Raw genomic sequence first — 14620 nt, forward strand, 5'->3', positions numbered from 1 at the left:
GCTTCGCAAGTTTTTGCGCAAGAACAGCTGTAGACATAGCCAGAAGAGTCTGGCAAATTCAGCATTACACAGTATCTCTAGCCTGAGATGTTTCTCTCTGAGGAAGTAGGTCTGGCCTGAAGATTTTTGTGAGAGCCATCAAAGTGTGTTTGGAGGAGCCTCATGTGGCATCATAATCCAGTATCACAAATGTATCACGGCATTGTTTCAGCACTTAGCCATGCCATCTCACACACTGAATGTCTTCTCCACAATTCAGGAGGGGGAAAGGTAGGCATTGGGGCCTGTCTATGCCTCTTGAGTAGGGGAAAAGGCTATATATCCTTTTCCTCTGCTGCCCATATATTGCCTCTGCCTCATCTCTCTCAGTGGGTGGGAGGGATTCAGGCACCAAGATTGGGGGACAAAGGGCAGTTCTCTTTCTCTTCTGTCCTCTTTGTACTTGCTGCCTGTAATTCAGACAGCTCCTCCATTAATTCCTCACCTTGTAACCAGAGGCCTCACTAGTACTTCAGCAGAGGAGCCAGCTCAGTTGCAAGCAAGCAGCCAGGGCTGAACTAAAGACAGCTCTAGCACCATTGGCAGAAACCTGAGTTGCTGTTGCTTTCCACAGCTGTGGCTTAGTTGCCAAAAACTGGAGAGACCTACAGCTGTGGACCTGAAAGGTCAGTTCTGTGCAGCTGTGGCTGGTATGGTAAATACTTGGGGCTCTTGAGGAATAGTCCTCCTAGCAGATTTACAGGGCAGTGCTCAGTTTTCATTCTGAGGGCTCTCTTTCTTTCTAGCAAAGAGAGCAAGGAGCATATTTTTCTCTGTAAACAAAAGTGAAGGTTAACATTGACTAAAATTGTGAGGATGTGCAGGTTGTGTGAACCCTAAATGCTGTCCGAGGGAGGGAGGAGTGTGTGTGTGTGTGTGTGTGTGTGTGTGTGTGTGTGTGTGTGTGTGCGCCGAGGGAGGGAGGAGTGTGTGTGTGTGTGTGTGTGTGTGTGTGTGTGTGTGTGTCTCCCCCGTAAGTTTGGAGATCTTTTTATTTTGCAAGTCTTAGAGATCTACAGCATCACTCGAATATAGAATTGAATACTAATTTTGTTGTATTTCCTGATGTTCACATCCATAGCTGTCTAGTGAGACCTCATTAAATAACAAGCTTTGAGATCTTCTGATGAAAAGCAGAGTATTATGGAGACCTCATTAAAACCTGCATGTATTTTTACCTAAGATGGGCCAGCTGATTTCTGATTTACTGCAGATGGGAATTAGTAGCTGAAAAAAGTGGTTTTCACTTCTAGTAAACACGGCGCCTGTTATCCCTAAGAGAGAGACGAAATCATATGAAATTAGCAGAATGCTGTAGTAAAGCCATGTAACGTGATATTTCATGAGGGGAAAAGACTTAAGGAAGTCTTTGTAGCCCTGCCAATTCTCTGTTTCCTCTCAGGCTGCCCTGGGCTTGGAATCCACTGAAAGATCCACTGGCAATTATCTGATGCAACTTAAAATCAACAGAGTGAGCACAAGCACAATTGAGAAAAAACAGAGAAAACCAACCTGTTTTCCCCTCCTTCTCTTTCTGCAGTGCATAAGTGTGCAAGCCAAGTGTATTTCCATTACATTAGTCTGGCTCCAGCAGGAGTCCACAGAGTGGGGTTTTTTCCTTCTAAAAAAAATGCTGAAAAATAATGCTACTCAATACAGAATGTGATTTATTCCCCTGCTGATAACTGAGATCATCCAGCATTCCAGACAGGCACAGTTAATGGATGACTTAACCCTCACCCAGCAGCTGATTACAGGTCCTCAGGAGACAGCAGGCAGCTTTGTCTGCGTAGGGTTGTAGAAAAGGCAGTGCTATTTCTTTTCCTTTTACTGTTATTGCAATTATATTCAGCAGTGGAATGTTAAGGAACTAAAGCAGCATTGCAATTAACCTCCATAAATCTCTGCTCCCTAGAACACTGAAATGAACATAGATGGAGATGGGGCATTGAGGCGCCCTCCTTATCTAGAAATTGTTTTCCCTTTATGAAAGCTCTTCATTATGTGACGTGTGGAGCGAATACAATTGTCTGGCAGTTTTTCTTTTGAAACGACCTTTGGAAAAAGAATGCTGCCAAGAAGTCAGGTGATGGTGTTCTAGCAGAAGTGCTGTAAAACATGACTTAGCTACCGCCAAGTTGAGGGATTTGGATGTCTTGTGGAAATGAGCATTGGGGTAGCTGGTCATTGTTTCAAATTCAGTCCCAATAGTTGAAAGACAGTGCCATGACATGCAGACACTTTCTGTGTTGCTGCCTGTGCTATATCAGCTCTGTAGATACAGGATTTTAGTTTGTGTTGCTCCCAGCATGACATATTCAACAAGCACTTAATTATAAGTCTAGTGCCAAAAGCAGGTATTCTAACAAAACTAATTACTTGGCTCTGCTATGAAGAAATATTTGACTCGGTATTGTGATATTTTCTATTGTTTGTTTGAAGAACAATCTATTTTATTCTTCTTTGTATTTTAAAGTTGCAGATGTCTGTGTCTGTGTTCTGCATATTGCAACACATGGTCCAGACTAAACTGAAAATGGACTGTCTAATATAGGAGTTTCCAAGGTGCTAATTCCTATAGTATATTTCTGTAAAACTGTTAATACACAACGGATCCTGCTGGCCATTTTAGCCTTCCTTCTGTTGCTCATTATATTCAAAAGTGTTTTCATACTCCTCAGCCATGTCAAAAGAAGGACAAAAACATATGAGCACATAGTGCTCTTAATCTCTCCATCAACATGAAAAGGGGGTACATGCCTCAGCCCTGCCTAACACCCCCTGCAAAGTCACCTGAAAAATGCATGGATTTATGGGATTGAGCATTACGTGGTGCAGTACCATCAACCCTGGTAAAGAAAAGGAGTATGTCAAGAAAGTCATTGATTCCGTGACTTGCAGACATCTCTGTGATATTTTCTGCTTCAGCCCCGGGATAGTAGGGCTGGAGCTGTCAGCTGGTGGGGTGTCCTGGAGCGCCAAACCACTGCAGGTCACAGACAAGTCACCATGGTCATTCACGCTAGCACTACAGTCCTCTGTAAATGTTTGATGATGATGCTGATACAATTATACTCTATGGTAACTGAGAGTGTAAACATGCATGAGTGAATTAGATGTGTAGTGTTAATAAAACAAAGTTGAAATGAGGATTGGAAAGAGGAGGAGGAGGAGGCTAGAGACCTGAACTTTCTCCCCATGAGTGATGCTGTTTTTGATCTTCCCAGCACTACCAGCTCAACTGCAAGTAGCTGTGATACAGAGTTCACAAAGGAGGATGAGCAGAGGTTGAAGGATTACATCCAGCAGCTGAAGAATGACAGGGCAGCAGTCAAGCTGACCATGTTGGAACTGGAGAGCATCCATATTGATCCCCTTAGTTATGATGTCAAACCTCGTGGAGACAGCCAGAGGCTAGATCTGGAAAATGCAGTATTGATGCAAGAACTCATGGCAATGAAGGTATTTTATAACATGCTGTCTGTGCCCCTTATTTCTTCATGGTATCAGAGAAGTAACTAACAGTGATGCTCAGGACCACTGTAAAACTTACACCTCCCAAAGGATATTGTGACAGTAGCAAGAGCGTGCACAGCTTACCCGTCTCTGTCAGGTTATGGCATAGCCTAGCCTTGTTGTATGCCCTGTGCTGTCTCTGAAAGGTGGGAGCATACCCACTACCCTGTATCCTGTGCACCTTATTAGACCTAACTATTTGTTAGGAACCCTAGTACAGTAGACTTCCGATAATCCGGAACCTATGGGACCTAGGTGGTGCCAGATTATCAGATATGCCGGACTATCAGGAGATACTATAAACTGGTTATATATATATATATATATATATATATATATATATATATATTATATATATATATATATATATTATATATATATATATATATATTATATATATATATATATATAATATATATATATATATATATTATATATATATACTGTATATAAAGTGTTCTTAACCCTTTTTATTGTACATACTGTATACAGTATACTGTGATGTTTTAATTTTTTAAACCCTTTTTTACCCTTTTTGCTCGGTTCAGCTGCTGCCGCTGTTACCTTGTGACTCATTTTTTGCCGAAGCTCATTCACTAGGCTCTTGCCATTTTGATGCCGGACTATCAGGAGTGCCGGACTATTGGGTGCCGGACTATTGGAGTTTTACTGTATATACATAGCACTGTGATCCCATTGCTTTCCCCTACCACATCCAATGCAATCAGTTCAGCGTCCTTTGTGATTGTTTATTTTTATATTAAGTTGTTGTGCTGCCCCCACATTTTTCTCTGCTGCTAGGTGTTTGAATTGCAGGACAGAACTGCATTATGGAAGGTGCTAGTGGGGAACTGGGAAGTTATATGACAAGGGGGAGTTTACATCTAGGAGATAGTTGAGTTTTTCCTTCCCCCTTTTTCCCACCCAACTCATCAAACCACTCTTGGCAGCAATCTGTCACTACATTCAAGAGCAAACAAGAAGCATGTTCACTTGACGTTTCTGCTGAAAAGATCAACAACAAAATAGTTAGAGTTGCTATTTTAAGTTGTCATCAGACTTTCCTGGTAACACGCCTGGGCCATGAATAAGAACTACATGAATGAGGGCTGTAGAATCAGCATGCCTGCAAACTCAGTCAGGCCCCACTGTACCTCTTCGTATTTTGATGCAACCCAGATAAGGGAAGAGACTTTTTTTTTCTTTTTTAAAGAATGCTATGATTCTGGAGCATAATTAGCTATATAGCAACTGAACAGCAATTGATGGACAATCCTGCTTTATTTACACACGTTTGCATTAAACATGGAGCCCTTGGCATACTTGCCACTCTCACTATCAGGGCATAGCATGCCTAGTCCCCTTGCTCTCTGAAAGATTGTTTGTTAGGATCACAGTTCTGGAGTGTTGATCAAGACACTTGGGGGTTGGAGGTCACATTCCTCTGGCCCAGGTAGGTAGAGAGGGCATTAGCAGTGCCCATGTCTATGTGCATTAAGCAAGGTCTTCAGTCCATAGGTCTAATTTAAGACACAGTAATCAACAAGCCACATGCTTGCAATAAGGAGATAGCAGCAGCGGTGCTCAAGGGAGACCGAAAGCATGAGACAGCACGTCTAATGTAATGTTTCATTACTTCACTCACAAGCTTGTGCATGTACCACTCTGAGAAAATACTCTAAGGTTTGTGCACTGAGGCAGAACAAAGTCACCTCCGTTTCACATTGCTTCAGAATAGAAGGGCCTGTTAAAAGCTATCATTCTTAAGGCACTCAAATAGTCACCAATTCAGAGCAATTCCTTAACACTGTGCTGCAACATAGAATTGGGGTGGGAGCAGAGGATGGAGATTTTCAGTAGCAGGGCTAAGAATCTCATTCCGTAATTTCTTTGTCAAGCTCATTTTTGTTTGAGCTATAGCCTATTTTTTAGAAAGGTATCTAGTCTTAATGTAAAAACAAGTAGTCCAGTGGCACCTTAGAGACAAAACAGGGTGCCACAGGACTACTCATTGTTAGAGGGGTAGTGTTAATCTGTAATTTTAAGTCCTAATGCAATGATTTCAGGTGATGTAGAATCCACCATGTCCCTAAATAAATCGTTCCTGTGGCTAATTATTACCCTCGTAAAAAAATGTTTACCTTATTACTAGTCTGAATTTGTCTAGCATCAGCTTCCAACTTTTTCTGCTAGATTTAAAGAGAGCAAAAATTTTCTCCATGTAGGTTCTTACTGGCCATGATCAAATCATCTCTTAAACTTTGCTGGTATAAATTAAATAGATGGAGCTTTTAAAGTCTTTCATTATTAGGCCAGACCTCAAATAATTCTTGCAGCCCCTTTCTGGTCCCTTTCTAATTTTCCAACATTCTTTTTGAAATGTGAACTCCATTTTCCAGTAATGGTCACACACATGCTTTGTACATGACTTCCCTACTCCTCCTTGATATTGCCCTCTTTTAAGTATCCGAGGTGGTGTATGAGAGCAGAGCTAGCTTGTGGGTGTAGGAAATGGACACTCTGACACTATATACATGCAACAAGGAGTTTGCCATGAGAGAGATTGCAGCACGATTGTAACAATCTGACTGGTAGGAGAATTATCTGCAGCAGTAAACTTCTAAAATTAATCTTCTTTCATGTCAACAATAGGTATTTCTCGTCTGTGTATCAGATTCAGAGGGGAGACTAAACTAGAACCTATTTGCCGAACTTTTCCAACATATAGGATAAGTTATACTAAAAGACTGTCTTAGATTTTCTCACCTGTTTTCGGCATATTGTTACCGAGCAGCTCTGTGTTCTTAGGGAAACAGGACATAGTATTCAGCTTGACTGACTCATGAAAGACCTTTCCCCCTTCCGTGTCTTCTTGAACCAGAGCTGAACAGAAGACTTACAAAATGCAATGAAAAGGCCAGAGAAGACACATCTAAACCCATCTGCAAACTTCTCTACCCACATGAGAATCAAAGATGCAAAAGGCATCTGTTAGCATACAGAATAGAAAACAAAGTCCAAAGCAAGAATTGTTCTGAATTCTGGGACCCAAAAGGAAGGAAAGCATTGCCTGATAAGAAATCTCTGCTCCAGATGTTAATGAACCTACACCTGCACACTCTCATCAGTCATTATCAGACCAATTCTAGTAATAAATCCTCTAGTAATAAATTCTTCAGTATCCAAATTACTGAAATTGCCCACTTGTGTTGTGAGCTCTCTCAAAGGAATACCACCCATAGCTAGGAATGATCAGTTATTATTGTCCAGCCTGAACAGAACAATTTTGGAATATTCTCTTGAATCGTCAGTTTACCCATAAACAAATCTTGTGTTCCCTTTTGAACCATTTCGTTTCCCTACAAAACCCCTATCCATGCTCAACTAAGGGTTCTAATGCCTGGATCTAAATACTGCATTAGTTCCAATGGGGACTTCGTCTTTTCCTGGTTGATTGTGCTGGGGGCTCTGCTTGCCTGCAGCCCTCTGGACCCACAGCCACCTGGGAACCCTGACTGATTGAAGCGTCACAGATTGGTGAGCTCCAGTGCGTGTGGGCGCTCGCTTGCGCTCTCTTTTTTAGATATAGCCTCCTGGCCCTGCTGTATGTGATCAGTTATGGCTTGCTAGCTCTAACTTTTGTGCATCAGATTTAAGTTAGATTTAATATTGTAACGGTTTTGGTTTTTGGCTCCCCTTGTATGATTACTACCTGGAAATAAATAGTTTTCATGGTTAATTTGGTTGCTTCTCTGTCTCTCTTCATCCCCTCCTCTTGGGGGTGGGTTGTTGATTTTGGGGGGGGATTGGGTTTTTGGCTTCCCCATTTGCTCTGCAGCAGTGGTCCTTGTACCTTAAACTAAAGATTGCTGCAGCACCCACAAATCCTGTGGGATTTGCTCATCAAGTGCGTTACTAGCAGGATGGTTGTGTAATAAAAGTGGGGATTGAGAAGTGCTGAACCTGGGGATATATGAAAGTGGCATCTTAAGTGTTGTTCAGCCTAGCCCGTTGAGTCCAAAGGCACATGAGGGTCAGAGCCTGATACTGCGGTCCAACCCAGTCTGAGTCCAGGGTATAAGGGATCAGCTTGTGAATGCTGATGAGCTGGTCTTCAGACATGGTGTGCGCGCGCGGGTACGTGCTTGTGTGCGTCTGCGTGCATCTGTTTCTAGGGTTGAAAGAATTCAGCTCTGGAAAATTTAGGTTGCTGCAGAATAGCTCCATTGGGAGGAGGGAGAAGTAAAACTCTGTTTGAGAACTCAAGTGACACAAGCAGCACATAGATAGAATTATTGAACCCCTCTCCCTCTGAGGAGTGACCCTAATAAATGAGCATACTCCAAAGTAAGGAGCAAATCTAGTAATAATATCACTTACCCCTTTACATATCCCTGTGAATTTGGTCCTGGGAGTCTTAGCGCAAGCTGGTGTGGCTAAAAGTAAATATATATTATATCAGTTCAGACTTCTCTGTGCCTGGGACCTTTTATGGCTCAAGGGTATAGCTTTTCAAACATTTCCTTGGTTGTTTTTATATAATTACATTCAATAACAATAATGTATTTACACTTGGAAATTCCTTTCTGCTGCCTATGTCTGCAAATGTTCTTTGTTTAGATAATACATTTGAATAATACGAGCAGTTCCTAAATGAAAAATTTATTCAAGCACCATGCTGGCAAGCAGCACATATGTGATTTCATTCACTAAAAACTCCATTTGTGCACAGTGTGTGAAGTGGTATCTTGATGTGATCTGTCTCTCCTAAACAGGAAGAGATGGCAGAGCTAAAGGCACAACTGTACCTGTTAGAGAAAGAGAAGAAAGCCCTGGAACTGAAACTCAGTACTCGAGAAGCCCAAGAACAGGCTTACCTAGTACACATTGAGCACCTGAAGTCTGAAGTAGAAGAGCAAAAAGAACAGAAAATGAGATCCCTCAGCTCCACCAGTAGTGGCAGCAAAGACAAATTGGGCAAGGTCAGGAATTAATGGAAGTCTCCTTAATCAGTGTAAACCTAACTAAAGACATTTCATTTCCCTGTTTTAAGCATGTTAACCTGGCCTGCTTTCTCCCTTCCCATGTGCAAAGCCTTTCTCCCTCTTCCAGATGGCATGTAATAATATATAAGGTTAAGATTTTGACATGGATATTTTTAGTAAAAGTTATGGGCAATAAACAAAAACTCTCAGAAGTCGTTCCATGACTTTTAGTAAAAGTAACTGAGACAGAATGGATGAGAAACCACAAAATGGGGGAAGGGCTGCTCAGCAACCATTGCTGCAGTTCAAGTCCTCCTGTGGTGGCTCCAAGATCCAGGGTCCCCACCACATATGGTGGCTGAGAATGCCAGAGTCCCCATCGCTGCCCCACAGCAGCTCAAAGCTATGGGAACTGCCCAGGGCCAGAGCTCCAAGGTCTCCCCTGCAACCTGCAACTAAGAGTTCTGAGACACATGCTGGCCTCCAGCTCCAGCCCTACCGCCCTGGGGCTGAAGAGGAAAATGTCACAGAGGTGTCTGGAAATCACGGATTCTGGCCATGACATATTTTAGCATTAGTTACATGGCATCTTCCATCTTGGGCTCTCTAGGCACTTCACAGACACTCAAAGTTAAGCCCATGTCCCCTGAGCAAAATGCAGAGTTATTAATTCTGGGAAGATGACAATCGTTCGGCACTAGCACACTAGCTGCTATTGCCAACTTTATTGTCACCTGACTGTTGAATCTCTTTGAAAGTCAACAGTGATGTGATCTGTGCATCCAGAAATAAACCAAGATAAGTGTTAATTTCATTAGGAAATGCCTGGAGGTTTTATGATAAAATCCACTTGCAGTGCAGATAGGTACCAATCAATAGCTGGGGCAGGGGGAATAAGCGTTCCTTAGATAAACACAAAATCTATGCATTACTATAGGTAGGTTTATAATTTTTCTGAGGAAATAGGGGTACCCTAGAAATTCCATAATCCAATGTCTATGCTGCTGTGTCCCTTTGTTCCTATGGTCCTACAAAGCCTCAGCAGCAAACAAAATTACAGAATAGTGTCCTCCTGTGTGTGTGTGTTGTTTTTTTTTGAATACACATCATTTGAATTTTTGCTTCAAACCTGTTGTCAAAAGTGAAATAAGAGAATGTATAGTAGAATTTGGCAAATTATTTACTATTGTGGGATGATTTATAAAACGTTGAATGACTCTGTGGATTTTAATGCATTGACCCATCTCTATGTGCATTGATGTACCTTGATGTTTCTACATGATGCCTGTGTTGTTTTTACTTACTTGATTTTTGGTTCAGTTTTAAAAGCAGTTGTGAGTTTAAAAGTGCTTGGAGTCATCCGCCCCTCCTCTCCGCAAAGATGAGTAACTCTGAGTAAGATGATCTTGTTCATTTCTCAGGAGTGCACAGATGGGACCACACCACCATTAACCCTAGCTGAGCTGAGACCATACAATGAGAGTGAATTAGCTGCTGAACTAACAAATTCACTCAGACGGTAAGCAACCTCTTCCACTTCCTGGAGACCTGATTTATTCCACAATCCTAGGATAAGATTTCATTTTGGGTTGTATCTTTTAATCTGGCACATTTTTAGTGATCATCAGAAGTTTGCCTATGAGAAGGAACCAGGACTAAGGTTTTATAACAATTCCTTTTCTTCTTATTGCTCTTTACTTGTTAGTTTGTCTATTCCTAAATTAGAGAGGAGCTCAAAAAGCGAACATCTCAGAAATGTGAATGAATTATAGCCTCACAAAACCTTTGAGAGGTAGGGAAATAACTATTATTCCTAATTTATTCATGAGGAATCTGAGGCATAAACAGTTTGTGTGATTTGCCCTAGGTCACACAGGAAACCTATTATAGTGCTGGGATTAGAATCCAGAGCTCCAGCTAAACAGGTTTGGCCTCAGGTCAGTAATTGGATGGGAAACCACTGAAGAACTCCTAGCTGCTGCAGGGAATAGTTTTTCTGATTCAAAAACAGCATTCACCATCTGATTGAGTACCACAACAGTGTCCTCTCATGATACGGTTGCTATTTTATACAAAGTTTTGGCTTTCAGATGCTTTACAAACTAAAGTCTTGATAACATTTTTTTCCATGAATAACCAAACTTGTAAAATGAGGGCTATTGCATACCTACTGTATTTTCCCATATGTAGTCGTAGCAATTGTGTGGTGCATGTGGTGACTTAAAGTGAAAATGTTTATTTAGATCCCTTAATGTAATTTGTATGCATCAGGGGACAGCAATCTTTGGTGCACAGCCCATCAGGATAATCAGCTGGCAGGCTGCAAGACATTTTGTGTGCAATGAACGACTGCAAGCACGGCCCCCCCCATAGCTCTCAGTGGCTGCAATTCACCATTCCTGTCCAATGGTGGGCTATCTTGCAGCTCACACTACTTCCCAAACTGCAGCCACTGGGAATTGCGAGGTGCTGTGCGCGTGCAGACAGCCAACGTAAACTAAATGTCTCTTGGCTTGCTGGCACGTTACACAGATGGGCTGTGGGCTGAAGGTTGCCAACCCCTGCTATATATGTTCCACTAGCCTGCAGTTGTAAAGATTTAGCCTTTATCAATCCTGTAGAACTTTTTTGGGGGGCAAGAGACCAGCAGTCTGGCTGCTCCCTATGCTGATTACATGCTACCTACCTAAAATTACACTAACCATTCCCATTTTAAAAGTATATTTATTTGTCTTTCTGGCCAAAAAGCTGCATATAGTGTTGGTGTGGTCTGTCAGATAGTTGCTCTGTTTCATATCCGAGGCCATTTCATTTCAGTTTAAGTATGTAATGTACATAGGGATCCCTGAGGATGAAAGGCATTATATACAAGTAAGGTCATTACTACAATAAAATCAATACAGCTCACATTATTTGCCTCCTACTCTAGAAATTGGAGTTGCTGAATATTTAGCTTGGATGTAAAAACAAAAACATGTAGTAGTTAAAAAATTGTAATGTATTCAGTCCTGCACGCAGGAATTTCTGTGTGGGGAGCCTCGTTACTAGGTGAAGGGGGGGATGGGGGATCAGCCCAAGCCTTCCCCCACTGCCTGGAGCCATGGGGGAGGGAGGCCGGGGCAATGCACCACCCCTATCTTCCCTAGGTCAGCCGGAATCAGCCCCATGTGTACCATGAAAGACTATGGGCGGGGGGGGGGGGGGCATGTTCACACTCTTCTCTTTCCCTCCTCCCCTCCCAGGCCTGTTATTTGTGAGTGTGTGTTCCATTGGGTAAGTGAGTTGAGTAATCATTATCCAAGGCTTTTTTGGCCTCAGCTGAATGGAAACCAGTCCTAGCACACAGAGCTAGGTCAGCATTTTGTGTCTTCTTTCTAGCTGTAGCTTTTGGATTTTATTGCCTTCTGCTTCAAGGACGATTTCCATGATCAGTGGGGAGAAGAATTTGGGCTGAGAACCATGTCAGCCAAACCAAGCCATAGGCTAATCTCCCTATGTAGTCTGGTTTTTAAGAGAGTTCTTAGTCAAAAAGTCTGTCTCCAGAGATGGTAGAAACTATGCTAAACCCTGATGAGTAATGGCTGTTTAAAAATGTATAATTTTTGTTAACTTGGTTTTCCTCTCAATGTAGATAGAAGCTTTGTGATCTAAATAAGATGTATATAGCTGCAAAGCCACAAAAGGACCCTTTTGTTATTAATGCAACTATAAAGATGTTTGTGTGCGCACAACAGCAAATGCCACTGTGAGCTGAATTATGACATTTTGCTGGGGAAGAGATGACTGATGCTGTGAGAGCTGGTATGCAGATTTCTCAGTCCTGCTCCCACTTGCATGTCAGAAGGATGTATTTTCAATGTCTGGTATACTCCCTGAGTCCTATCAATGAAATTTGCGAAGACCCCCCCTCCTCTGAAAAAGCATTGTGCATTAGAATGTAAGCGCTCATTTACAAGGATGTGCTCTGCTGTTAGGTTTGCAAAGATAACCTTCCAAATGTGAGCTGAAAGTGAACTGAAGCAGCATTCTCTTCCTCTGTCTGTGAACATGGGAGGGAAAAGCTCTTGAAAGTTATCTCTGGAACCTAAGAGACATTTCTCAGTGCTGCTTCTATTAGCAGAAACATCCAGTCATTGTGCTGGTTAGACATAATGGTGAATACTGAGGCACCAAGATAACTGGTAAAAGGAGGTCACATTCCTCAAAAATGCACTCACCTCCAAACCTGCCCGCAAGTGAGAGGGAAAGAGGAGGTGCAGCTCTTCCCTTTGGCAAAAAGCCACAAATCCCTTCAGAGTACTATAGGCCCAAACCACCTCCTCCACCTTCCTAGTTGCCAAAAGCACCAACTGTCTCCTGTTGGCTGTCAAAACCTACAGCTTTCCCCTACATGATTTTATGCAGTTGCTGCAGAGCATATGGGAGCCTTCTCTATTGAAGTAATGCTCATTATATTTTAAAATGGTGTATAGCTGTGAAAAAGCAGAAGGAGATCGCCTTGTGCAGGAAAAAAATAGACATTGACGTAATAATTTGGAAGCATTTACTTTTTCATGCCCTGTAGCTGGTTTTGCAGCAGCATCACCAAGGGTGCTGATTGCTGCAGTGTGTGTTTAACGTCTTCCTGCATTCAGACAACTTTGACCCTTGACTTAGCTTCTGAAGTTCACCCAACTGGTCTAGGTGTTCCCTAGAATGTCAGTATAGTGCTCGTAAATGAATGATTTGGGGAGATCCAACAAAAAGATTATATTCTTACCTTACTGTTTTGATGCATATTTGTATTTGTGCCAGTTATTCAGGTTCTCTCATCGCAATTGCTTTGGAACCAACTTGAGAGTTTCTCTTGGCTTTGTACACTGTGAAACTCTGTTAATGTGCTTCCACCGTAGACCTCTTTCCTCTTCTCTTCTATAAACAAGCCACACGCAAAGTAGTAATTATCTGAAAGTTGCATGCTATCAAGTGGTGGTGGCAGCCTGTGGCCCGAGGGCTGCATGTGGCCCATTGGGGTTCACTGTGTGGCCCACAAGACGTTTTGTTTACTGTTGCCCATGCACAGGGTTGCCAGGTTCTGTTTTTCACCCACAGAGTATTTTTTCTACTGTTGTTATGAAAGTGACATGCACATAAAGCAAGGGCATGTGAAGTGAGGTTTGTGCTGATTGCACACAACATTGAGAGAGCTGTGCACCTCCTCTGCATCCAGTTGAAGCACTGCTGTGGTTCAATCCGCACATCCCACAAACTGTAGGAATGTAAGGGCAGTTGGCAGAACTATCCTGTGTTGGGAGACTGTCTTGCTTGTGAATCTTGCGGCCCACTAAGATGGAAGGCCACTCATGTGGTCCACTCGCTAGCGCAGATTGCTCCTCACTTCTATAAAGTCATATTTGGGCTACCAGGTTTCCACTATTGTAGACTTGACTGGCTTGCTTGCTTTGTTTATGCCAAGTTCTGGCCGAATGTAAATCTGCCCCATTTTCCAAAACACATGTTTTGCAATGTATTTCTCTTCTCTCTGTGGTCTCATAGAATACTTTGATGGGTGTCCAAAGTTTGACAGTCTCAAGACAATGAATAATTGTACAAATTGTTGGAAGGCAATGTCTTATGTTTGGGATGAAGTGAAAAAATATTCCCAGCAGCGTGGTGGCATAGCATTGGCACTGTGTGCTGTCTCACCAGAGATGGTGGCTGTAAGAGAGGATTTGTTGGAATTCCCAGTTGCCAGGAATAATGGAGGCTCAGCATAGCAGTGACTGTTGACAGTCTCATAAGTAGTATATGCCTTCCTGCTGTGCTCTTCTTTCAAGCTGTAGGAGAGGGGACTGTAGCTTTGTCCATTTTACTTCATCTTTGATACATGTATTTATTAGCTCATGGATGCTTATGGCAGCAACTCTGCAAAGAGGAGGAAATGAGAAAAATGTCCTGTAGGGAATGAACTTTCCTGAAGGGAGATGGATAAGATGATGTAACTGGGTCTTATTCAGTCTCTAATTCCTATAATTCTGTGAAAAATGGTTGGTTGCGTCCCCTCAGGACCATATATCAATATTCTGATTCTTTAGGCCCTC

The 14620-nt window shown here is 42.3% G+C and overlaps 1 protein-coding gene across 3 annotated transcripts in view; it reads left to right on the plus strand.

The window, feature by feature from the left end:
* MCC (MCC regulator of Wnt signaling pathway) overlaps nucleotides 1-14620 on the plus strand; it is a 411412-nt gene that overhangs the window by 378849 nt on the left and 17943 nt on the right. For all 3 annotated transcript variants that reach the window (XM_006134467.4, XM_025190402.2, XM_006134468.4), the window contains 3 exons: nucleotides 3267-3501; nucleotides 8331-8537; nucleotides 9962-10059. In XM_006134467.4, coding sequence (XP_006134529.2) covers nucleotides 3267-3501; nucleotides 8331-8537; nucleotides 9962-10059 — 540 coding nt within the window. The remainder of the gene's footprint in view (nucleotides 1-3266; nucleotides 3502-8330; nucleotides 8538-9961; nucleotides 10060-14620) is intronic.

The sequence above is a fragment of the Pelodiscus sinensis genome, chromosome 6 (genome assembly GCF_049634645.1).
Source record: "Pelodiscus sinensis isolate JC-2024 chromosome 6, ASM4963464v1, whole genome shotgun sequence".
Lineage (NCBI taxonomy): Eukaryota > Metazoa > Chordata > Testudines > Trionychidae > Pelodiscus > Pelodiscus sinensis.